The sequence below is a fragment of the Oenanthe melanoleuca genome, chromosome 7 (assembly GCF_029582105.1).
Source record: "Oenanthe melanoleuca isolate GR-GAL-2019-014 chromosome 7, OMel1.0, whole genome shotgun sequence".
In the NCBI taxonomy this organism is placed as follows: domain Eukaryota; kingdom Metazoa; phylum Chordata; class Aves; order Passeriformes; family Muscicapidae; genus Oenanthe; species Oenanthe melanoleuca.
The window spans coordinates 20,696,943-20,723,353 of NC_079341.1; the positions used below are offsets into that span (position 1 = coordinate 20,696,943).

General features: G+C 36.2%; 1 protein-coding gene across 2 annotated transcripts in view; it reads right to left on the bottom strand.

Annotated features, from left to right (window-relative positions):
* SLC4A10 (solute carrier family 4 member 10) overlaps nt 1–26,411 on the bottom strand; it is a 147,768-nt gene that overhangs the window by 33,244 nt on the left and 88,113 nt on the right. Inside the window, exons 7-15 of one of the 2 annotated variants that reach the window (XM_056495981.1) lie at nt 22,733–22,921; nt 12,272–12,360; nt 7,794–7,951; nt 5,898–5,985; nt 5,264–5,410; nt 4,600–4,700; nt 3,036–3,210; nt 2,717–2,850; nt 1,354–1,599 (exon numbers count right to left, since the gene is read on the bottom strand). In XM_056495981.1, the coding sequence (XP_056351956.1) occupies nt 1,354–1,599; nt 2,717–2,850; nt 3,036–3,210; nt 4,600–4,700; nt 5,264–5,410; nt 5,898–5,985; nt 7,794–7,951; nt 12,272–12,360; nt 22,733–22,921 (1,327 nt within the window). Of the gene's footprint in view, nt 1–1,353; nt 1,600–2,716; nt 2,851–3,035; nt 3,211–4,599; nt 4,701–5,263; nt 5,411–5,897; nt 5,986–7,793; nt 7,952–12,271; nt 12,364–22,732; nt 22,922–26,411 lie in introns of both variants that reach the window. The other variant, XM_056495980.1, reaches the window with a different exon arrangement.

The following is a 26,411-nucleotide window of genomic DNA, read 5'->3' on the forward strand; positions in this document are numbered from 1 at the left end:
AAGGTCATCAGAGTAAAATACCTACTTCATAGAAGGTGAGAAAAGTTAAATAAGAGGATATAACCTCAACTGCATACATGGTCTATTCTTGGTATCTGTTGCTTTCTCTTCAAATTAGTCTTCCTTTGTCTACTGATTAAACTATTAGAGAGGAATAATAATATTTTCAGATATTGTGATGAGAGTATGTCATGGCAGAACTACAGTTTCTCTAATTTAACTTGTTCTGTATACTAAGGTATATAATGTGCATTCAAATTCAGGATTTGCTAACTATTTTTCTAGTGATAATATACACAAAGCTCAAATGTTTTCTCTGTTGCTGTGTTCTGTTTTTCCCAGCTTAAAATGCAAATGAGACATTTGGTTGAGACACTCCTGTTTTTCCAGTGAACAGAAGATGTGGCACTGTTCGAGCACTGTTGCTTTAGGGCCTCGCCCAGCTCATGCAGAGGGTTCAAATGGGTTCAGTGAAATAATAAAGACATTCCAGGGGAGGAATTTTCATTGAAAATGCTTTTTAATGACATTTTACTTATTGATGTGACCAAGCTTAACTGGCCTCAGGACAGACTAGGATTTTGTCCTTTACTAGAGCAACATTTTGTTCTTATATCACAGAAACAGTTCTATGAGGCTTTACTTCTAAGTGAAACAATACTGATAAAATCAAATCACTTTTTTATTCCCCAAGTAGATTAGTATCTGTCTAAACTTCACAATAAAGTAAAGCTGTTTAAATAGAGTTAGCTTAAAAAATCTTTGTATTAAGAATAAATTGATTATGAGCTACTGAGATGCATCTAACAATTCCAAATTCACTTCAGCTCTTGTGGATTAAGCTCAGACCTTAAATGCCAGAGCGGTTAAAATAAAGGAAGTACATCAACTCTTAACCTTTTAAAAAGGTGAATATTTCAATTTGGGGGGGAGGGGAGACAAATATTATATACCAACATTACCTGAACATCCTGTTGCCACTGAAAGATTATAAATCATAAGTACAAGGCTATAGGAAGAGATCATGAGTTAAGTCTCATTAAATAAAAATTAACAGAGACCTAAAACTGAGGTCTCTATTTTAAGTCCTATTTTTAATTCTAGGATTTCCAAGTTAATTATGGTGAAGTTTTTCCAAACCTCAAATCTGGAAATACATTTTTTACTTATCTTAAGTAAATGTGTCCTGCTTGTACACATCCCCCCAGTAACTACTACTTCCATAAGGCAGCATAATGACTGAATAACTTCCATATGCTGCAACTACTGCAAACTTTTCCTGCTGTGCTCCTAGCAAAGAAAACAACCTATGGAAAAAACCCCTAACAGTTTAACAGAAGAAATCTTACTTACGAGTACTTTGTCAGCAGCTCCAAATTATTATGCATGTTGATTGGATACGTCTCACTGAGATGAAACAGCTTCTCTAAGGCCTCATAAATGAAAATGATGCAGATAAGAGAAGCAAAGGCTTCTTCAGTAAAGCGGGTAATGTAGCAGACTAGGGAGCTTGCATCAGTGGCAACAAGGATGATGCACAGGATTGCAGTCCACAGCCCAATGCTGGCTCTCAGAGAAAGGTATGACAACCCATACTCTCTAAAAAGAAGAAAAAAATAAACCTTTTGTCCATACACAGTAAGTAAGAGACAAGGCAGCTCCAAAATTTCCTTTTTGGGGACAATTTGAATCAGAAATTATGTACTTATTGTAAACAGAAGATTCTATCAAGTCACCTCCTGACCAGAGCTCTTCCCCCAATTAACAAGACAGAAAGAGCTCTATCTCTATTAAAGTGATCACATGAGCAGCTATGAGAGTAGTCACACACATGAAGTGTATAAGGTCCACTCACTCTTTATCCCATATCCTGCTTTGTGAACAACCAACACCTGTCAATTTCTTTTTAAGCTGTGAAAGAGTAGCTATAACAACTTTCATCAAAATTCTGTGAGCTTATTGCATATGATAATAGAGCTCCAAACACACCGTGTGACATTATCACAGCAAACTGAAAGGTCTGTCTGAAGGTGCGAGAAAATTTGAGTGCTGAGCAGGGTTTCCTACTCTGTGCTGTGCAGGAGATGCTGGTACAGAAGTCCCTGTCACAGCAATGAGGCAGAAGAGCAGACTGGATAGCAGAGAAGCATGATGGGTTACAAATGGAGACAATTTTTACCCACACTGTGGCAGAGATATGTCAAGTACAGCACATTAGCACAAATGTGGCTCCTCTGGCATGACACTTCACTCCCTCCCTGTCCAGGTGAGGGAATGGCCTGGTCTCTACCAGTGACTACTGAAAGAGGGCACCACATCTACTACACTTACTTGCTTGGTGAGAGGCAGCACCTTTCGAGTTAGGGATGAGATAAACTACTGATTTCAACATATTGTCACAGAGAATGAGAAAATTTAAAAAAACAAGCAAACAAAAAACCCACAAACATCCTGAAGCTGTCATTCTCTTCAAAACAGCTGAGGGAAGGGGAAAGGGAGGAAGGAGAGTTTAAAAGCAACAAAAGCCCAAAATTTAAGAAAATTCACCTTTCTGCATTACCAATTCACTGCACAATTTCTGGACTCTGCAACATGATAAAGGCAACAATTTATCCTGTTGCTCACTGCTTTGAAATCCTTTTCAACTTTGGAATAGGTGTCTCTACTTTTACCTAATAACAAATGAAGGATGATGTATATAATGATCTTCACTTACTTGCAAAATTTGAATAAGATCTTCTCAAACACTAAAACTGGTCCCGTGCTGCCAAGTATAGTGAGAGGCTGTCCACCAAAAAGAGAGTAGGCAATTCCAGTCATGGATGCTCCAAACAGCGATTCTATTGCACTCTGAATATGATACAAAGAGAAGTGTCCATAAATTTTCAAACAGGTTCTTTTTGCAATGTCTTAGTCCGTAGCCTTCTAAACACTGAGACACCAATATATAAAGGTGATTCATGCAACAGTAAGGAAATACTAACCACAAAACTAGGGATGTAAGTTTGTTTTAAAAGTTCAGATTTAACACATACTATACGACCTTCAGTTGCTTCTCCCAGCAGACCACCAAACGTGATGACAGGAGACATGCAAGCACAGTAGAGAAACAAAAATGATGCCAGACACTGCAGACTGAGAGCATCCCTGAAGTCACTCCAGAAGAAGGGAGCTTTTCTTTTGATATCTAAAATTAATCCTCCAAAGAATCTAAAGAAAACACAGAAGAGCTCAAATTGAGGTGGCACACAAAACTTTCCTCAATATTATTGCTTCAACTGCACTTCAGAGAAACAAACTACTGCTCCTTGATCAAATGATCCATACTCCTATATTTCACCCTTCATAAAAACATGTTTATAGGAAGCCTATCTTTGTAAATTCAACCAGGAAATTATTTTGGTTTTAAAACAAACTGATTTCCATGTCTCTTTTAAATTCTTTAACTAATCACCCAGACTCCAAAGTTCTGAACAGTTGCTTGCTCCCATGCACTAAATCAAACCGTTTATTACATGAAATAATTATTTACATTTTTTTAATTAGAGAGGTATCACAGTGTCTATTTGCCCACACATTTATATATAGAGCTTAGCATTCTTTATTTGAGAACCTGTTCCTAAATGACAGAAATGAATAGACACTACCATTTTTCAAGGACAAGAACTGTCATCTTTTGTCACTTACACTGTGTCAAGTATAATCAAATATTTAGGAACAGACGTTCCCTTACAAAATACCATACAGCTAAAGTAAATAACCCCATAATGCTCTTTTCCTCACAGGCACACAATGTATCAAATGCTGCTGGGGTAAAGAAGGTGGTGTAGTGCTACTACCTCCTAAATATTAAAACAATCCCTCAAGCTGTCAATTAACAGGTTCTCTGGTGAGAGAACAACTTCCAGCCAGACAGGCCATCATCTTCCCTGCCCAGTGTACACCAGCATTGCAGTTCAATCTTTAGCTTCATGCTAAAGGTAAGAACAATATTTAAATATCAGGAGGCAGCAAAGTAAAAGAAACATCTATTGCCCAGCTACAGTGCACTAAGGCAGCCATTGGCAGCTGATGCACTTACACCACACTGTATTAGATAAGATAAAATAAGTATTCTTGGGGCAAATTCTTCATTCTGATGTATATTGCAGCCACCAGGGTAATCACAGCCTCATGTAGTAGGACATTTCATGGCTTACTGAGGTAAAAAAGAAATGCTAAAGCTGCACAAGCCAGAAACTTTAACTACAAAACAGCTGTAAGTATTCATAATATATGGGACAATACCATACCAAGTTATCCTTCATCCTGTACAAAACTAAGAGATATTAATCAAGTTTAAGAGCAGTCTGGCCTTTGTAAATATTAGAGAAAGGGGATGCAATAAAAAGAATGAGAAAACTCAAACCCCCTTTCCCTCTCCTGCTCTCTGTAAAAGAGCATGTATATTGTCCTCTTCAGCTATATGGCACATGCAAATCAGGACAAAAGCCTGAAAGAAATCATGAGCCAAGACACTTCTGAGAGAGAACCAGACCCTTGTGATTCCTTTTGAACATCACTTAGAACACTTAAGATTTTGAATATGCTTCCACTAACTTTCCAGTGCGTTGCAGTTCTGGTCCAGAGTGTCCCCCAGGATGTTCTGCTTCCCCGTGGGCTGCAGTTCCATTTGGCACTCCTGGGATCTTACGCTTCTCCTACCAGAAGGAAAAGATATTTCCCATGGGTTTTAGCACCAAACAGGCTCTGCAAATCAAAAGCTTAAACATAAAACTTTTATTTTAATATTCGTCAACATAACTTCCTCAGAAGCTGTAGGAGAGTTCTATTACCAGACTGTTAATAGTAAAAAGAATTGTGATTCTATGAAATTTAAAGAATTGATCACAAAAAATATTATCTCTAAAAACATTTCAAAGAGTAACAAGTTTTGATCAATTCTTGCAATAAGCCTAGAAAAAAAGCAAACCATGGCTATTTGGAATAATCAAGGATGCTTAAAGACCATTTATCCCTGAATTTAGTATCTTTAGATATAACTGCCTGTATTTACTCAGGAGAGAACTAGCACTGGTCTTATCCAATTGTCATCACTATACTGTATGCTTGCAAGTCAAGGGCTCTTCTAAAGAAAATTAGCCTAAAATAAAAAGAGCATGAAACATAGTGACTGCTCAATGCTAAATTAATGAGACTTAAATCTACAAAATAAAAATCTATCACAGCATATAAAAGTGTTTGAATTTTACACTGTACAAACCTGAGAGGGGACATTCTTAGGTGGTTCTATTCGAATTGTTGGGTCCCACTCTCCAGGAGGAAGAACAGTAACCTGATCAAGAAACTCATCAATTCCAGACACCAAGTCATTGCGGTCTTTTGCTTTGTAAGCAACATCATGGAATACCTGTGAAAAATTGAGAAGTACATGTGGGAGGAGAAAGAGATGGAAAAAGGAACTATCTCTAAAATAATAGCCCCTCTTCTCTGAAATAGAGCACACTTTACAAAGTTCCCACCTAACAAACAATCTCAGCTTCAACTGAAAATAACTTCTGGTACATAGTTCCCATAGAAATTCCAGCTGCTACTGAAAAACATACTTATGGCTGCTAAATATTCTAGAAATTTTGCAGCTTAAACAAAATTAAGTCCTCCGGAAAGCAACTGTGTAAAATAGAACCTTATTGGTGAAGATATCTTCGCTTGTGAATATTGTTCCTCATTCTGTTATCCCATTACAACAGCAAAATCTGGGCTGTCACAGGATTGTGAAAGGAACCAAAATGCTCATTGTCATCACCAGAATGATTAGCCACATTTCTTCTGAAGGACTGGAGATTCCCTATTACACCTCTTCAGTTAGTACAAAACTGAACCATGAATAAAAATACCTCATCTGTCATTAGTGTTGCAATTGATCTTCCAATCTCATGGTATTGTTGGCCTTTACCCAGTGGTCCAAGAAGAATAAATAAAAATCTGCAAATTAAAGGTAAATTTGAGAAATTGTGAAGGATGGATGGTCGAAATTAATATAAATATTACAGAAATATTTATCTAAAATGTGGACTAGAAGAATCTCTCAGATAAACACTATATATAATCTCCTTCAAGATCCTCACACATACATTTAAACATGAAGCTCTGCTTAGAAAAAAAATGTGAAAATAGCTTCCAAAAATATATCATAAGCTTAACAGTCAATCTTGATTGAGACTTCCAAAACCTCCTTACATAACAAACCTTAACTTACATAATAAATATATGCAATTGAAATCTATGTACAGAACATATTCTTTAATTATGTAAATTCAACAGAATGGTTATGGTTACATAAATTATTACAGTATTGGAGAAGTTAAATTAACCCAAATAAAAATAATTTTAAAATAATTTTTACTTCCATTAAGTCTCTGGACAGTCTCTATTTAAGGCTGTAGGCAAGTAAAGTTCTACAAAAGGCAGAGGATTCATTCAAGTGAAATAACTAAAATTCTCAGTTTCACTAAAATGCAAAAGACAATATTTTGATGTGTATTACTGAATTTTTTTTACATACACACTTTTGCAAAAATACTTAATTGTCCTAATTTCGAACTATTTTTTTTTTCTTTTTAACAAAAAAAAAAAAAAAAAAAAAAAAAAAAAAAAAAAAAAAAAAAAAATTCAAGAAATCTGTTCTTTTCCTTTTGGTGTTTTTTTTTCTTATGGGAATCTGGAGGTGGTTACAAGGGAAACCTTTTTCCAGAGCAAATTCATTCTCTCAATGTTTCTTATGCACACACAAAAACTAGAAAACATCAAAAAAGTAATATTTAAAGTAACTAGAAAGTACAGTTCAAAGAAAATGTCACTGTTTATCTGGTTAGAAGCAAGGACCTGAGTCTCAGCACTGCATTTCATTGCATAACATGAGTATCATGTATGACTGTCCTGAGTGTCACTAACAACTGGAATACTTTACTGCCTACTATTGGAATTCTACTTTTATAGAAACTAAAAGAGAGAAGGGGAAAGAGAGACAGAATATGTGTACAAACAAATGCACAAATTTAAAAAAAGAAGTGGGGGGGAGGTGGGATTCTTCAATAATAGTTACATCAGTGAACACAGATATGAGAGAATCACTTTGGAGTTTTGATCTGAATTAACCCCAGCAGGATATAAGATCTATCCCAATGCCTTCTATTTGAATACAAGGTTTTTTTTTAATTCTTCATAATTTGTTTTCAGAATCTAAGTACTCCATCAGAAAAAGTTTCAAGTTGGAAAAAATCTAATAAAAATTTATGGTTAGAAGTCACACTCCCTACCATGCAAAGCAAGTTTTTGAAGAAGTACAAATTTTTGAAGAACATATTCCCATCATCTTCTCCATCTATTCACTCACTATCCCTAGTCAACCAAATCAGTTTGCTTTTTGCCTTTTCTCAATTCTTTCTTCATTTTTTTTAGCTCTGTACATAATTATGCAATATCACCGAAGTAGTGTCAGCTCCAGAGATGAAATATTCTACAAAGCTGAATATTTCACCTTAGTATTTCATCTGGAGTAATATCAGTTTTTATAGTATAAACTGTGTGTTAAGAGTCTACATTTCTACATCTACAATCTCACAAACCATCTGAATATACCCACACATCATTTACAGGATGAGCAGAAGGCTGAGAGATGTCTTTGGTAAAGAGCAAATTCCTCACTCAGTAAATGGCAAAGCTGAGGGTCACATCACCCTGTCTCCACAAGGTACTCAGGAAAATGCAAAGCAATATCAGCCCAACTGTACCTGGTTGGAATTGGAACTTCAGCCAGCCCTGTGAGCAGCACTGCAGGAGACAACCTCACAAAAGCCACAACGGCACGGTCCAGGAACTCGAGTTCACCAACTAAGATGTTTGATGCTTCAGCTCCAGGTGGTATCTTTTTCATGAAGTGTAGGTCAACCTGAGAAAAGTATATTAAATTACAACCTAAAAGTTACTCACAGGGATGCAGGTCCACTCTTCTTGTCTGTTGAATGTTTTTTTTAAATCAAAATATTTCTCTAAACCAAACTAGACATTAATTTGACTGATCTTTCTTGGAAACTGCAGAACTATTTTACAAAAAAAAAACAACAAATCAAATTCAAAAAATATTTTTAAGAATATAGGATTAATTTCTTAGTAATGCTTTTTATGTTCATAACAACATGAATACTTGATAACAATCATAACAGTAGAAGAAATTAAGACACCTTCTTTTTCCACAATTAATAATTCCAGAAATCATTAATTCATAGTGCATAGTTGTAATGTTATTATCTCACTGATTTTTATCTCACTAGATGCCACTACACACAATTTTATTTTTTTCTACTCTTGAGATGCATTTTTGTTTTCAGATTTAGCAGAAGACAGTTGCCCTTCTCTTGAAAATAACAGAAAATAAGCTATCATGAGCACTGACTGTCTCAAGAGCAAACCAAAAGAAGCGAAACCAAAGCAGAAGAAAAACTTTGGAATTTTCAGTAGCAATGTTGATTTTCACAGGATGTTAGAAAAACAGAGACACAGCATCATGATGTTGCTCAAATAAGCTCAAGGTATTTGCATAGGAATGACTCTAGACTTCACTCTGTAACAAAGACTCACATGGAGTAATAAAGTATATAATGTATGTCTGATTTAATTATGCACCAGTATTGTCTACATTTCAAAATGCATGAATTTTGTCATTTGCTTTCCTTTTATTAATCTAAACACAACAACAGCAACCAAATCCAATATAAACTGTTAAAGTGGACCATTTTAATGTCTATCTTACAGCCATCTGTCAGTACTAGTTTGCATAGTTTTTGGTAATATTTAGAAAATTGTTTTCTTGCAAATGGCTCTGGCACTAAATCAGAATTCAGATATAACACAGTTGCCTGTGTAATGAAATCTTGGTTTGCTGAGATCACAAAGAGATATCTAATGCTTCCCAAAGTCATAAAGATGACTAAACACCTCCCAAAGTTAAAGAAGAACCAGATCAACCTGGAAGGTTGGAGACCAAGTACTTTTTCAAGGTATATTTTTTTTTCCAAGGTAAATTGAAAAAGTGAGGTAAATTCTCTTCTCCATTGAAATAATTAAATAACTCTTCACAATTAAATACATAACAAAGGATCACTCTACATGTAATTTTGTTGTCACAGGTTATTGTAACTGAGAGGAAGAAAGCAGTCTTCAGGCATGTAGAAATTTGCATTCTATGCTGAGTTTACCTTGTGAATGGATGGATTTAGCATTTAAATGCATTTAACATTCAATAATTAATGTCATATATACAATATTCTACAGCTGTGACATTGAGGTTCTCTAACGTGCAGATCACAAGACTGAAATTTAAAATAAACACTCTCTGTCCTGCTACGAGAACGTATTCCCAGGTATTTCCTGTACAATGTATCAGTTTGAGATTCTAATACTGTCTAATATTGCTTGGGTAGTGACAAGAGCCCCGCTGAAAGGGAAGTAGCTGGAAGAGGAGCAAACTGAGCAAGAGCACCCAAACCCCAAAGGTGTTGCTTTTACTGCATAATGAGCGGAGGTGGTCCTGGAGTGAATTTACAGCAGTGGTAGAAGCTACATTGAATGCTTCATCCAACCTATCCATAATGCACCTCTTATCCCAGGTCTTCAGCTGGAGAAACCTGAGGTGCATCTTAATCTGCACCTTAAGCTGAGTCACATTCCTGATCTGAGCCTAAATAGTCCCAGTGAGCTCCAACTAAATATAAAACTAAATAACTAATGCAGAGGCCATGGCCCACCAGGGCGACTCAAAGACTGAAGAGTGGTGGACAACCATGAAACCAAACACAAACTGGCATGAAGACAAAACACCCAACATCCCTTCTTAGTAAAACATATTGATCAAATTTATTTATAAGCAGGGTTCATCCAGCATCCAAAACAAGTCAGTTGCTTCATTTGGTATTTGAAAGACCAACTCTGTCAATATGGGACAGGGTTTGAATCAGAAATAGTGTTTCCACATAGAGAACAGGAATGTTGCCATGAGAAGGGATGTGGGTACATCTCTTTATACATTTTGCGTTTCAGGACAATTAATGTTCCCTCCAGTCTTTGGCATAAAAAGTAGAAATGAGCCAGATTATGTTCTTAAACCATCACCCCTATTCTACTCAGACAGGGGGTAAAGTGGTGCTGTGACAGATCCCCTCCACATCACATGAGAACACAAAGTCCTGGTGGTGGCAGCAGAGGAAGAGGAGTGACACATTTGCAAACAGCACAAACCATCTCTCTCTCCATGCTACTGAAGTAACTCACCACTCAAGACAGCTTTCAGTGCCTGCCTCACATTTTTCACAGACAGACACCAATACAATCAATATCCAGATTAAGTCAGCTTTTTGAATCAACTCCAAATTTGGAATATTAGATGTAGCCCAAGGGAGATAGATTAGCAGGGAGAGAAAATGTGAGGTAGTCAAAGGTGCTTTTTTTGTAGAAGATAAATGAAATTAATATCTGGAACAAAATTAGAGCAAGAAATCACAATACTCAAGAGAAAATTAGTGTACTGCTCTACTTTCCTCTCAATCTGTGCATATAATTCCAATTATAACCACTGGGAGTTACTGCAATAGCACATTTCAAGGGGAAACTGCACTTATGCATCTTCAAAAGGATAAATGGATCTATTTAAAGTCAGTCAAAAAGAAAGGTATTAGATTACAATTCTTTACTGTTATTTCATTCCTCCTAACAAAAGTTGTTTCTTTTATATTCCTGACATCTTTATTGGTATCCATCACTACTGAGGTTAGAAAAGAACGAAATGTTGATTTCTTCCAGCTTGTTTAAATGGGAAGAGCAGCACTACAAAAATAATGAGTGAAGGACCAAATGACGCAGCTCCTATTCTTGTTTAATATAAAAAGAATTACAGTTAGACAACTTCCTGGGATTTGGATCCTACAGTGCTCAAAGCAACTGGAGAAATGTTGCTTTGGAGAAGCACTACTGAAACTTATGTCGTTCCCTTCACTTCTGCATAGTTCAATTTTGAATAGACAATTTTATTTATATTTTATATCCTTTACAAATTTTATACCTTGATATTAAAACACTTGCAAAAACAATTAGCTTTACCTAAGACTTTAATATAAATATCACAAAACAAATATTGTATTTTAAAGCATTATAATTTGACTTTGAAATGTTTAAAGGATTAACATTTAATTTTGAACAACCTGCCACTGTTTATAGATGTTCTCATAGCCTCTACAAAAATGTATTCATAATACATTCCCAGCCAGCTTCCTTTTTTCTCCTTGCCATTGACAGAAAGAAAGATCTGTTTCCCCTCTTATTTCAGCCATATACAATTCATAGTCTGGAATGTTCAGTCCAAAATTCAAATGATGCAAATAGCTACTGCTGCTAGGAAATAAGTCTGGCACCAGATGGAGCAATCACATAACTCTACTTTTAGCTCAGCTGCACTAACATTAAAATTCAGCAGACTCAAAGTGCTGTGCTTCAGAATTTTGGTTTAAATCACCTTTCTTCATTTGCTCAACCTTTGTTGCATTGATGTGTCAGCTGAAATTCTCTGTCCCTGCCAGGCCTGTCATCTGTATCCATTGTGACTGTCTTAGGTGCACACAGACTTCTTACACAAATTAGGATTCTCCTCCACATTAAAGCTGAGAAGCTGTTTCCTTTTCTTTGCTATCTAACATTGAACTGTCATTGCAATCTCCACTACTGAACAGTTAACATCTTTTGTAAAGTGTACTGAAATATCTTGGCTTGCCAGAAGAATTAAGTTATAGGTTTACAGAAACACATTCTGTTTGAGACATCTGGAATCCACGAGTTCAGGTTATAAAAAGCATAGTTTGCATTCATGCATCACTTCTACAGAAAGTAAAAATCTGAGGTAAATGTGAATTATAGGAATTCTGAATTACTTTCCTAGTTAGATAATTTTCTGTTAGTTTGTAAAATTTCCCCCACAAATATATACCTATGATATTAAATTTATCTGCATGCCTAAACTGTGATTTCCTGTTGCATGTAATTTAGAAAGAAAATGTAAGATTCTGTTTTGTCATGCAGAAACTCTATTGCAGTGCACACAAAACTTCAATGCTAAAGGAAAATGTACACTTTACAGTTTTCCTGACTTGCAGGGATTCATTTTATTTAATTTTAAATATATTTGGTAGTCAGGAAGCTCTCTTCACCATCAGTGAACACTTACCTTGCTAAAGTCAACAGTGCTGTTTTCTCTGCTCACATCATTTTTGTTTTCAATACAGGCTGGAGTAGCCTGTGGGGAAACAACCTGACCTGCTAAAAAAAGTATCATTATTACAGAATACTAACAGCTCTATAAATAAAGCAACATCTAACAACACAATTATTAGAGCTCTGCATACATTTCATATCATAGATATATGATGCACCTAAATATGGCATCTTAATTAAAAACTTATTTAGAATAGCACATTTTCCAAAGACAGAATATTCACCACGTGCAGTTAGGAACATGAGAACGTAATTCAGAAAATATAAAAGATATGTTGGATATTAGAAGACAAAACTTGCATACCCATTAAACCATACAATTCTAAAGATAAGCATTTGGGGGAATTCCTGCCTTCATATAGCTTTTGTTAATAGCTTGAGGAGCTGCCAATTTTGGGCAATATCTGTCTACAAAAGTAATCCTCATTGACTTAAATAGGATTACAAATTTTCATGAAGTCACTCATGTGTATAAGAATGTCCCGGTTATAACTACAAAAAAAAACAACATTAAAGTGGAATAGTATAAAAAGAAATCTATTGGAAATTAACTGATTCATAAGGTCAGTATTGAAAAATGTGATTATGGACATGTATAAAACAAATGTTTCAGTAAACATATTTTCCAAAAAATTCCAGCGAGGATTTAGCAAAATATTTTAAAGAAGTTATAAAAATCTTAGGATGAGAAGTGTTTAAATGCACCTCAGTTTTGTGGAAACAAAGAGCAAGCCTTTTGACCACCATAATTTTGTCACAAAAGCTCAAAAAAAAAAAAAAAAACCAGAGTAAAGTAACAAGTCTATTTCATACAGAGCATATTTTCCCTCAATGCCAACACTGTCCCTGCCCATGGCCAGAGCCTGCTGTGCACACACCAGGGTGTGTGGCTGGCACACAAACCCCACAGGGGCACAGGCTATGCCCTGCTTGGCATGCCCTTCACTCTTTCTCCCCCTCTGGCATGGCAGAAGCCACACACAGCTCTGAACACCACAATGAAGTACAAGAGAAAGAACCAAATACATGAGCCAACTATCTCTTACTGCCCTAACACATACCCAGGAATAACTACAGAGTCCAACTGGCCCAGAGTCAGCATCTCGTGCCCAGCATATATTTGTTTCCATAGCGAATAAAGTCTCTCATATGACTGAGAAATGATGATGTGAAAACATTGGTTCTGGTGAAAATCAACCTAAACTTGCACAGTAACAAAGACCATATGTTCATGATATTTGAAGATGAAGACAGTCAGGAAGTCCCAGCTAGGCACATTGTTTGGGCAATTCCAAAAGGCACAGCCTGGCCCCTCACTCTGCAGAGACTCAGCCCTGCAGCCCAGGCACGTCCTCAGCCAGGACACTGAGCAGGATCCAGGCTGGACAGGGCCAGAGACATGCAAGAGCACCTCAGCCACTGCCAAAATGCTGAAGTAGCCAGTTTCTGTCACAGCTGAGCAATACAGGAACCCTGACTAAATCTGGTCGTGAATTCCCAGTTGAAACACTTGCTCAAGGAAAATGCTGGTTTTTATGAAAATCAACACATCATTTTCCACTAGACAAATCTCCCATGACACAAAACAGGTTTTAGACTTGTGCGTGCATCCTGGCAGCACAGACACAGATATTGCACTTTGATTAGGTTACATTAAGAGAATGTTTAAAAATATATTGCTAGAAATCTTATTGAATGTATGTATCTTTAAACTGCAAATATTTCCATTTTTCTTTCTAATTCAGGACAAGGATAGATCAAAATAAGAATAGAAATCAGGGTTTTTGTTCAGCTCTACAGTGAAATAAACAGAGAATGGCAAACACATGACATGCATGTTGATCTAAGCAAGTAGAATAAAAATAAATTCAGGATTAGAATTTACATATGACAAAAATAAAGGATTGATTTTATAAATCCACATATTAATGTAAATTAAAGGAATTTATATAAAAAGAGGCTATTAATTTCTAAATGTCACAGGAGACAATTTTTGCAAAACAGAAGCCAAAAATTATTACACATGCAAGGAATTTATAAACAGTCATTCAATTTGTCTGTTTTAATTAGAACTGGAAAAAAAAAAACCAAAAACCAGAGTTCCATCATTGTTACACCATCATCTTTACAATATGTATTCTAGTGCACTACTTCACATTGCAATTCTATGTTATTTACCAGTCCTTGAATTATTTTCACAGGAATCGTCCTGTAGCATTACAGCTATTAAAGAGCATTAATATAAAAATTATATAAATTTTATTCCTGTTCTATTTTGAAGATTTTATTAATGTGACAAAAAAAAAACTCCTTCCATTTATTCAAACAGAGGGCATAAAGTGCTCAGGGAAAGTTTCTGTCTTAACTTACTCCCAAAAAAACTAAAATCTAGTAATATAAAACCTGCTGACTCTTCATTTTTTCCTTTTAAACACTCTTCGGTACCCTAAGATGTATGAAAAGGGAAATAGATGTAATAATTACTCATACTAATATATATATTACATTATAAAGAAATTACAGGAAAGTTACAGAAATAGTAGCTCATTATCTTTCTGTTGCTAATTAGGCATTTACACTTTTTTTCTGGACCCAAAAATTCAAAAAAATGAGAGTAGAGCTATCTGCCAGAGAAAAAACATTGACCAACAAAGGAGTCAAAGCATGGACGATTTGTTTAAATACTGAAGTTTTAACATGATAATTGGAGGTGTCAAAAGCAATTAGCATAACAATCCAGAGGACTTTTAAACATTGTGCCCACTTCTCTTTTAGGTGAAAAATATGTAAAGATATACACATACGGAATAAAAAGCTACTACCAGAAAGTATGGGAAGTTTTTAAGAATAGCATATGTTCTTTTTCTGTGCCAACAGAAGACCTCAAACTTTGATATATCCATATGCTGGAGTAATCTGAAAGAGCACAAGTTTTACCTTGAGGCAGAAAGATTTGTTTAAATAGTTCTACAGCTTCGGACAGCTTTCTGATTCATGGAACAATAGGTTTGGGTTTTTACTGTATTGTGTAACAAAGATACAAGGTGGAGACAACAGGTAATCTCTTTTCACAAAAAAAAAAAAAAACAAACAAACAAACAAAAAAAAAACAAAAAAAAAAACAAAAAAAAAAACAAAAACAAAAACAAAACAACAAAGTAGCCTCAAACTATAGCCAGATTTTAAACATTTGTCATGGTTTATTACTTCTTTTGTTTGAGCTGAAAATATGGGCTTTAGGCTGCTAAGAATGATGAAGGCATAAACCATCAACTCCTCATAAGAGGGAATTAGAGCAGCAACAACCTCACCATTCCACTCTTTCCTGCCCTCTCCTCACCAGTTCCATTTCAACACTCCAAGAAAAATGATTATTTACATGATGTATGGGGGAAATACAGAACTTTATTCCTCAAGAGTACAATGTAATACCTTGAGTCATTATAAAGCTGAAAGCTCAATTTATCCTGCAGTCCACCTACATAAAGCACGTGAAGAGCTGCATTCTTCAAGAATTCATCAGTGCCATTCAGACAGTTTTAAGTATCAAATGCACAATGTGATATAATTGAAATATCCAGGGTACATACAAAGGAACTTAATATATGATAAAACCATGCTATAATTGGTGTAACAGCTTTTCTATGTAATAAAAAGCCAGTATCAGCACAGTTTTAAAATTATGTTTTTAAAAATTGGCATAGATAAAAATTAAGTGTCTTTTTCACCTAATATAAAATTACCAGAGCTTTGACTAGAGCATGAATTCACACAAAAACCACTCTTTCATGCAAAGTCAAGCCATTTACAAATCAAAATAAGGTCCATATTTGTTACACTAATAGAAGTTTGCATTTGCCAATACAGTTTGGCATTTTTGCCAGTTAGACCTGAAAAATTAAAAAAAAAATTAATCCCAGTAAATTGGTGTCACGTGTAACATATTCTGCCTCCCTAAAATGTAGAACTTAAGACATTTAACTATGTGCATTATGGTTATTATTCAAAATCCAAGATGTTTCTAGAACATCAATGACAAAAAATCAGAACAATATAGTCAGACACAAATCACAGTTAATGGAAGCAAACTGGTTGGATGCAACCAACACATCAAAGGAAACTAAACCAGAAAAGTAGTTGCTTGTTTCTCTAAACCATACATATTTCTTCCCATTCAGAAAAAAAAAATAATCCTGATTTTCAAGCTTCTTCAGTCTTCAGACTTTTCACTGCAACTAGTTACCAATTTTCTAAATCTAAATGGCAACACTGTCCAGATCAAAACTCATACACTAAAAAACAGTACATTGTCTTAAGTTCATGATAAAATTCTAATACAACAGAGCAGTGAGAGCATCTCTGCAGGCTGAATTGTGCATGTGCCTTTAGGCCTCTTGACGAGCAACATTTTTAATCAGTGGGGAATGTTGTCACTCCCATTGTAGCACCATAACTACAAGGAGATTTGGTGCTCACTAAAGATATGCAATTTAAGAGGATGAGGAAGAAGTCACTTCAGCTGTTTTTCTAATGCTAAGCCTGAATATCTCAAGCATAATTCACATGAAGTCATGCAGTATAAACTAAAATGCTGTGATTTGCAGTTTTATAAACTGATGCAAGAAAATGAACTTATAAAGAAATGGCACTGTCCCCCCCACCAAAACAAACATTCCACAGAAACTTCTCTTCAGTGTGCCACAGCCGTGGACAAAGGCCTGAGGTGTTTTCTAAAATCACTATAGCAAGAATTTGCATGCTGGCAAGAAATTGAGATGAAGACATGGGTGTACATTTGAAATGATCTGAAGCCCAAGCAAGAATAGGTATTTATACTACCTCTGAACCTTCAGGGAGTTTACAGAACCCAAAGGATAGGAGATGAGGAAGATACAGAGATGAGATGAGCCTGTTAGAGACAGACACAACAAAGACAGAGCAAAATAAAGAAATACAAAGATGAATGATACAGTTTTATACATACAGATTACACATTTTATCATGGGTACAAGGAAATGTGGAGAAAGAAAGAATAAATATCAGATGAAAATGCTCATAAATACAAGTTATATTTTAGTAGTATAAAAACCTGTGGAAAAATACAACCTGATTAAAATATACACATTTAAGAATATAAAACAAGAAACAGAACATTAGCTACTTTAAGGCAGAATTAATTATCTTTGAGTTTGCCTTCTCTTCAAAGTAAGCTGAAGCAATTCCCCTGATCCAGATCCAATACTTCAGAAAACCTGTGAGTAAATCAATGGCATTGGTTGTGATTTACTCCCAAAGTGAAAGCTCATGGTCATGTACTTGGGAATGCCTCCCCACCCCTGTCATGGGGCTCCAGGTTGGGTCCACCTTTCTCCAGGTGACAGCACTGACATGGGAGATTCACATGCTGTAAGCTCGCTCTGAGTTATGGCACAAATCCTTGAACTGATCTTTAGAAAAGATTGGCAAACTGAAAAAGGTAACTAACACCAAGCCATAACTGGGAATTTTGATTTTCCAGGATACTGAAGGATGCTATCCTAAATTAGGACAAGCATTGTATCTGCTTGTGCCCATACTGCCACAAAAAAAACGAAGTTCAAACCAGCCCATCCATACTAATTGAAATAACAGGGAAAAGGTTTGAAAAAGAACATGTCAAAATGAACAGTTTCAGCAGCTCATGCTATTAACTCTGAAGATCCCAAATTTAATATGCCATTGCTTTCTTCAAGCTCTTATGAATACCAATAAGGCTCTGCTTGGAATTTAAGAATTTCTCAGAATCAGACATGATGTGTGGTGTAACCCAATTTTTACACTAATCGTGTGCCTACTCTGATGTCAAGGGAGGAGAAGCTCTAATAAATGGCATAAGTATGGAACAGAAAACAGGCATAAGATCATGCTATTGTGGGTAAAGAACACTTCAGCAAGGTGCATGAAAATACAAGTGAGTTAGCCTGCCATACTCCTCTCACAAGTTCCTTCCTCTTGGACTTTAACCAGTATAACACCTGTCAGATTTCATTTTATATACATATACACGTATATATACATACATATATACACAGATATATAAAATATACACACTCCATAGACTAAAATTAAAATGAAATAGCCAGAAAAAACTTCAATGTTATATGATGAAAACTTCTTTTCCTAACTGCATTTTCACAGAATCAGTTACTTTTTCATGTCACACATGCTTAAACGCTGAATTTCAGAACCCTTTTTATAAAAAGGGAGAGGCTAATGAAATTATTTTAGCATTCCACTAAAATAGAGATGTAATATATTTGCAGTTGTCTTTAGCTTTTCAGGCCATGTAATAGGAACAACCACAATTCTGAGGTATCAGAGTGTGAAACCTACTCATCTCAGTAAAAACTGGTTAAAATGCTTTACAAAGCAAACTTTCTAAAGATGATTTACCAATGAAAAACAATAATATTTTTACCTGTCTTTTACGTATTTATGCTAAAGTCACTTGCCACCCTCTATTTTGGGTATTTGGTGTCAAATTAGCCTATTTTAAAAAAATCATTTTTCCTGCTCTTATGCCAAATTTGACTGTCGTTTTTTACTGGAACATCAAAAGCAGGCTTTTAATTCTCACAGTTTTGATGCCTAATGAAAAGTGAAAGTTAAACACAGCATGGCAGCATTAAAAATGCATGGTAAATCCATAGCACCCTGACATCTTAGCCCTGCAGAGGATGTGAAGAAAAGCCATTGTAAACAAAAGATAATACTACTAAATACAAAGCAAATTAATTAGATGGTCTGACAGATTCATAAACAAAGAAAAATGGAGGGAGAACATATGTACAACTATCTTCCAGCAAAGATATCACAATGGCCTGTCAGTGGTGCTGCCATATATTGAATTAATTTATGTATTCATTTTTAGACTTTGCTCCTGAACATCTGAGAATTGACACATTGATAAGCTACTATTGTCAAGAACTTGGACAAAGATGGGAGTTTGAATCTTCAGCTGTACCACATAACCCACAGATCAGGGACTTAGAGCTCTGAATCACCTTTTTTTGCAATCAACAGACTGCTAAGGATTGTTTCCAGCTCAACTGTCTAACACTAACCTCAAATTTAACCAAAGAGAGAACTCCCATTTGTGCAGAAAAAGTGCCCCAGTTCCTCTGCCTCATTTCAGCAGGAACAAACCTCCTAAAGCTCCTGGCACATGCTCATTATGGCAAGCCCTGACTCTGACAGGGGTGAACTGGGCTCTGAGGTCACCAGCAGTACCTGAGATGATATGTTTCTCTTCCTGCAGCCTTCTAGGAATTAAGCTTATCATCCAGAAAGTAAAAGCAACAATATTTTGATTCTTTCTTTTTTATTAAATGGAGAGGAAAATGCTGCTACTGATGGCAATATTAGAAACATTTTACCTTCATAGATTCTACACAATGTTTGTGGGTAAATGGGAATAAACAGATTAAAACTATGCCTTGAATGCATTTTACCAGTTTGTCCTCAGTGTCTTACAGCACACTCTTGGACAATAATATAAGTCATATATCTTTATTTTTCTTCCTTTTACACATACTCAGCTTTTGCTTTTTTTGCTTTTCAAATTTATATTTTAACAGCTCATTTTTATGTTACTATGAGTAGCCTGTACAGACACTCCATGGCAATCTAAAAAGAAAAGTACAGCTGAGTGAGCATAACACTGTAGCTGAACTCCAGCCTCTGGGAGGCACTGCCAGAGAACATGATCAGAAACCTCACTTGTACCCCTGGTCAAGCTTCTAAGAGCAGCAGAGTTCCTGACAGCAGAGCATTTTAGTGCAGATTTCTCCATAATTTACAGCACATACATTTGCAAGTTACACAGGATGAGGAAATAACTAAGACTATGCCAGAAGAGGTACAGTTAGTGTACCTGAAACTAGGCAGCTCTCCAGAATTCTCTTTCCCACATTTTAAATTCTGGAACACTCAGGCAATAGTTGCCACTCAAATCCATGAGCTGCTTATTTGTAGTTGTCTTGAAAAGGGAAAAAATTCTAGTTCCTTTTAAAACAAAAAAACTTAGACTAGATTTTCTTTTTCTAAAGCTAGTAGTAATTTCAATGTAATTCAGGCAATAAAGTAAGATTCAGACTTTTTAATGTAACAGGGCAATGGATGAGAAATAAAAAAACCTCCAATAAACAAATCTTCCTTGTTTAATCACAGGGCCATCATCAATTTTGAAGAGGTCAATGCAGGAGACTGCCAAACATGCACTAGCACTTAAAGGACACAAGTAGAAGAACAGTGCTTCAAATTGATTAAAAAACATCTCTGTCCAAAAAGTTTATGCTTAAAACTTTTCACTGTGATTTAGACAGAAATTTGATATACTTTCACATAAGCATCCCTAAAACTACTGAATCTTTTTACATACATATATAATTTCTACTATGTCTATTGGTATATTTAATTTAAATTAACACATTAAAAGTGACTAGGTTTTTGGGTTTTTTTTAACAGAGGTCAAAGTACTCTGAGACATTTCTACACAAGCACATGAACTATGCATTTGGGATTTTTTCATCTTGCAAAATAGACAAATGAAAAATGATAACATATCTCTCTACTTAAGAGAATAACTTAACTACTGAATATATAAAATTAGTGTGTTTAATATGGACTTAGATGCTATCTGGATGAGAATTTATTTTTGGGGGAATTTAGGAAGAGCTAGGAAGTTTGCCAGAAGAAACTTGGCTAAAACTAAGATGTTTCTGGAGTGAAGTACAGCATCCATTCCACTAACAGACACAGAAAGTTACCAAAATTGAGCTCATGATAATTTCATAGCTTGCCCTGAAGGTTCTTCTTAAGGCAACTAATGCCTATTTATTACATAAGATCTACTGCAAAAAGCTTAATGGAATGCAAGCTGCCATCTTATATCCTGTGGAAATCAAGTACAGGATCATTATATCATTAACTTTCTCTAATGTCTCCTGAATACTTTTCTAAATCATTAGCAAAAGTATATCTGTATAAATCAACAAGAAATTTGCCTTAAAAAGGATGGACCCTACTTACATTTACTCATGCGCATCCATATGTGTAATCAGACACATCTTAGTAAATATTATTTTTTCCTTACTCTTAAAAATATACTTTGACACAATTAAGGTTTCTATTTAATATCTTCATCAGATGAAATTACATGTTGCCTTTTAGGTCTGAAAATCTTCCCCAGGGAAGCAATTAGATTTAGATCTCTTAAAACTTTATATGGCAGTGATTGAAACAAAAGCTTCTTCCTTGAAATCAAGTTAACCTTTATATTGACAGCCCCATCTTTCCAGATCAGCCACACAAGTGCTCTTTGCCCTTCTTTCTATGCCTCAGAGCACACAGACTCCTCTTGCAATCCTGACCTTCCCTGTGCTGTGGCCATTTCCTCCCTCACCACTTCCCAAGGTGATAGGGGAGCTCAGAAGGCTCTAAAACAGACAGCAGAAGGGACTGAGATTTCACTACAGTTAAGAGAATTTCTGGAATAAGAGTTAACTGAAAAATATTTGCAAAATGTGGCTGCAAATTTCATAACACAGACCTTTTTTTATGCAAATAAGGAAGGGGCAATAAGATATGATCTTTCATTATGATGATCTGCAACAATAATACACCTTGTAAGGTCTTCTATAAAAACAAGAAAAACAAAAAAAGTTATGCCAATATTTTACTCAAGAACCACTCATTCATTTCTCATTCACATTATCCTGATTTTCCCAAAAAGGATTTTCTCAAAGAACAAGGTATAGATTTTGTGCCATCTCTCCAACAGTGTCATCTTGAAATGTTTGCCTCATTTTTCAACCCCTCAAACTCATCTATAGAATCTGAAGCAGCAGCTGAACTCTAGCTAAGCCATACACCATTGTAGACTTAAAAATTATTTCAACAATCCACTACGTTTTAAATTAATAGGTCCTGGATAGTCAACAGAAGTCAAAAAATAGTCCTGTTGTAATCCTGGCACTGATGGAGCCTGTCCACAGTTTAGAACAACCCTGTGCAAAGATGCTCAAGCTCAGTCTGAGGAATTGCACAGAGCACATGAAGTGTCCCTAAGCTGCACTGGGAGCAATGTGCCATGCCAGTTACCCAGGATGCTGAAACACATCAGCACAGCTTCCAACACCTCAGCAAGTTCCCTCAAATAGATCTGCCTGGCCCTGAGTTGTGCAAGATAGCCAAATTTCAAATTTGAGCAGGTGAATCTGAATGCATAAGAGGAGCCACTCTCATGCAAAAAGTACCATATTTACAGGGTAGCTTTTCAGAGTAGAATAAGAATATTAAGCTATGGGTACAAAACATGTGCAATACCAAACAGGTAGATGCTGCTGAAGGCTCAAAATGCAAAATAAAGCATTACCATTTTTATCCATGGAATGGGGCTCAGACTGCTTCTTTCCAATATCAGCAAAGGATCTTACAATTGGGATCCTGTTGCTCAGCTTCTTCTGGTTCTGATGGTGATGCTGTTTCAGTAATGCCTCGTGCACTCTGTGACGAACATCCTCACTGAGCTGCCCAGAACCCACCTGCTGGTCCAGAATCATATCTGAAAATACATACATAAACATAATAAAAGAGGGGAAAGAGGAAACATTTTATCTTTTAAATTGCAACTATAATGATTTTTACCCTATAGGATTAAAAATTAAATGCATCCGTTCCTTTAAAGCAACAGAATTAAATGCAATTTTTATCTGTAAGTGTTTCACTCTTGGAGGGAAAGAGACAGGAAGGGAGGGAGAAAAGGATTCTATCAATACAAAAAAAGTTCTCAAAAATTAAGAGTTCACAAATTAAGGTCACCGATGCAATGACTTTGAAGCCAGTCCTTAAGCACTCCCACATATAACATATTTAAATCCAGGGTTATGATGTGTATAAGATATCTTTTTTTCCACAAATAACCCCTATTCTATTTCCTACAAAGGACTGGCATGCTGTGAGGAAACTATTTTTTTATTCCCTTTGTACTTACCACAGAAGATCAGAGTCTCTTTTTTGTAACTATAATTACAATACTTTCAGTGCTATATAAAGAAACTTTAGGTAAGACAATACAGAAAAGTTGCTGCATTATTTGTCGATACCAGATAGAATCTATTTCTACTGACAGATGTATATATTCCTGCAAGTGGATAATTTTGAGGAGATGAGAGTGAAACTCATCTCCCTGCTAAGAAACTACAACCATTTCTGCACTAGCACAAAATAGACTTATGTATTCATATTCAACACTATTTGTACATACACAGCTGTCCCTGTAGTTAAGGTGACACAGCCAGTGAGGTGCTTTTACACCAAAGCACACTGAATGGACAAAAGCCAGGAGGAGTTGGAAGCCACTGTGCTGCTAGAAAGTTATGGCCTTGGTGCCATAAGTGACACTTTGTGGGGCAAATTCCACAACTGGAGTGTGGCTATCAACAATTACTGGCTGTTCATAAGAGACAGGAGAGGAAGGAGAGGCTGAGGGGTCACCCTCTACATCCAGACAGGGATTAACCATGAGGAGCTGTCTCTGAAGAACAGCTACAAGCAGAGGTAAAAATCAAAGATAGAGGCAACAAAGGGAACTTCACAGTTGAGGTTTACACCACAGGTCAGCCCATCAAGGGGGGCTTGTGCATGAAACCATCCTACTCCAGCTGCTGGAAGCATCACACACACAAACCCCAGGCTGAGAGAACTGGGATTGTTAAGCCTGGAAAACATAAGGCTTTGGGGTAACCTAATTGCAGCCTTCCAGTACCTAAAGGGAACTTGGAGATGAGGCAAGACTATCTACAAGGGCATGAAGTAACAGGACAAGGAGTAATGGATTTAAACTGAGAGTAGTTTTAGGTTATTAGGAAAAAATTCTTTACTGTGAAGGTGGTGTGGCACTGGAACAGGTTGCCCAGGGAAACTGTGGATGCCACATCCCTGGAGATGTTCCAGGCAAGGTTAGATGGGGCTCTGAGCAACCTGGTCTACTTCAAGGTGTCCCTGCCTGCAGTGGGGGGATTGCAACTAGATCGTCTTTATGGTTCCCTTCCAAGCCACATCACTCTATGATTCCATGATTCTATGGCATGCATTATGTGTTTCAAATGGGAAAGAATTGTTGAGAATTTTGTGGGATTTTTTTTATTTTTATTGTTTGGGGAAATACTGCTACCAACAGTAATGATTCTGAACAGAAAAATAAAGGAAAAAATTCTGTATCAAAGCATGTATGACAGCATGTAAGTACGTGATGCCCTTGTGTATCAATTAGAAGAAACTGTACTGCACAAAAATAGTGATATAATAAGCTGAGTCCAAACGCCTTGTACTGAAAATCCAGACAGCTCATGACTCTGTGCTGGAGTCAGATTCATGCCTGCCAGTAAACTCAATGGAAAAGCAAGCAGAGCAGGAAAAATAAAAAGCAGATGCATCATCAGTAGAGACATTATTTGTCATGTCTTTGATAACAGCCAAGAGCAACAGAAGAGACAAAATAAAAGGCAATAAATAACTATGCTGGTTAAAAGCAGAGTTTAATTGCTAACAGTTACCTATGCACAGTATATACACTTAAAATACACAAAATTTTCTGATGTTCTCAATATCAACATTACATGCCAACGTATCACACACCTGCTTGAAAGCAGAACAAGATACCTGCATGTTTCACTTGCAATGGAGAGGCTACCAAAGATTCTACACCTCTACAGTGACATACACAAAGACAAGGATGGGATCCAGGTAAATGCAGCTGCCAACAGATGTGACCATAAGCAATGTACCCAGAGCTTTGCAATGAAGAATCTGGCAGAGGTTTTCAATGTTGTATTGGATCCCCCCAGCAACGACATTCTGTGCAATACCAACAACAGGGGAGACCAAACAGCTCATACCAAGGAGCAATGTTACCCCATGTTGTGCCCAAACTAGTAAACTCTGTCTTCAAGATGCTGAGCCTGAAGGGAACTTGCACCTGCAGGGTTAACTCAAACCATCAGGGCAGTTATGTATGTACTCCTAGTCTAGAGAGAGGCTTTTTTTTTTTTCATTCTAGACCCTAATGAAAAAGAGAGAGGGGCATAGCAGCAAGATCCATGACAGAAAGCCAAAGGAGAGGGTAACCCAAGTTTGAGGAAAGTCTTCAGTTGAATATTTTAAGGAGACAAGAATTTGCAACACATGAAAAATGGAAACTAGTTTCCTGCTCCAAGAAAAAATATTTATTTTCCTCCTCTATGGCCTTTTGAGACACACCTGTGCCTTAAGGATATGACTATCTTGCCTTTAGACACCCTTAGTACATGAATCCAAAGGAAGAGCTGAAAAAAAGGATTCCTCTAGGCCAGGTAAATTTAGGGTTGTGGTCATCCCCTTACTTACAAATAAGTGGAACTCTATTAGTATGGTGTCATTCCTGGAATAACAGTATGTTCTACATTAGGTATTAAAATATATTAACTGCTGAGGACAAGGTCAATATTTAAGATTACCCATTTAGGAGAGAAAATTACAGGGAAAAAAAAATCAAATCCTCTTCCTTCCCCTAGGATGCTCTGCTAGACTTGTTAACAGCCACAGAAGCCACAGAGTTTGTGCCAATGTGGTGACTAACAATTTCTATTTCCTGCCAGAAAGAAGAAAGTGGTTTACCTTGAGTTTTTTTGGGTTTTAAAACAACTTCCCTTTCACTATAACGCTGCTACCACATGTAAAAAAAGATGCATTCTTAGTTTTGGAAAGAGTGAAGATGTGCTTTCTTGCCTTGAAATATCCCTCAGCTGTCATTCTTTTAACCCAGTTGTAGCAGTAGCTGCAGGAGCTTAAATACAGTCAAATTTCTGGCAAACTGCTGTATTTTGACCCTTTTTTCAAGTCCTGCACAGATGTGAGCTCAATAAGACAGACAGAGTCCATCCTCCCTTATCATTATGGGATTCCTTTTCAGTTTCTTCCCAAGCTTCTCAAAATATTTTTTTTTTAATATCAGTAACACATTTAATTGCAAAGGTAGTCTTGGAAACAAGAGCAGCATGGTTGAAGTCCAGGAG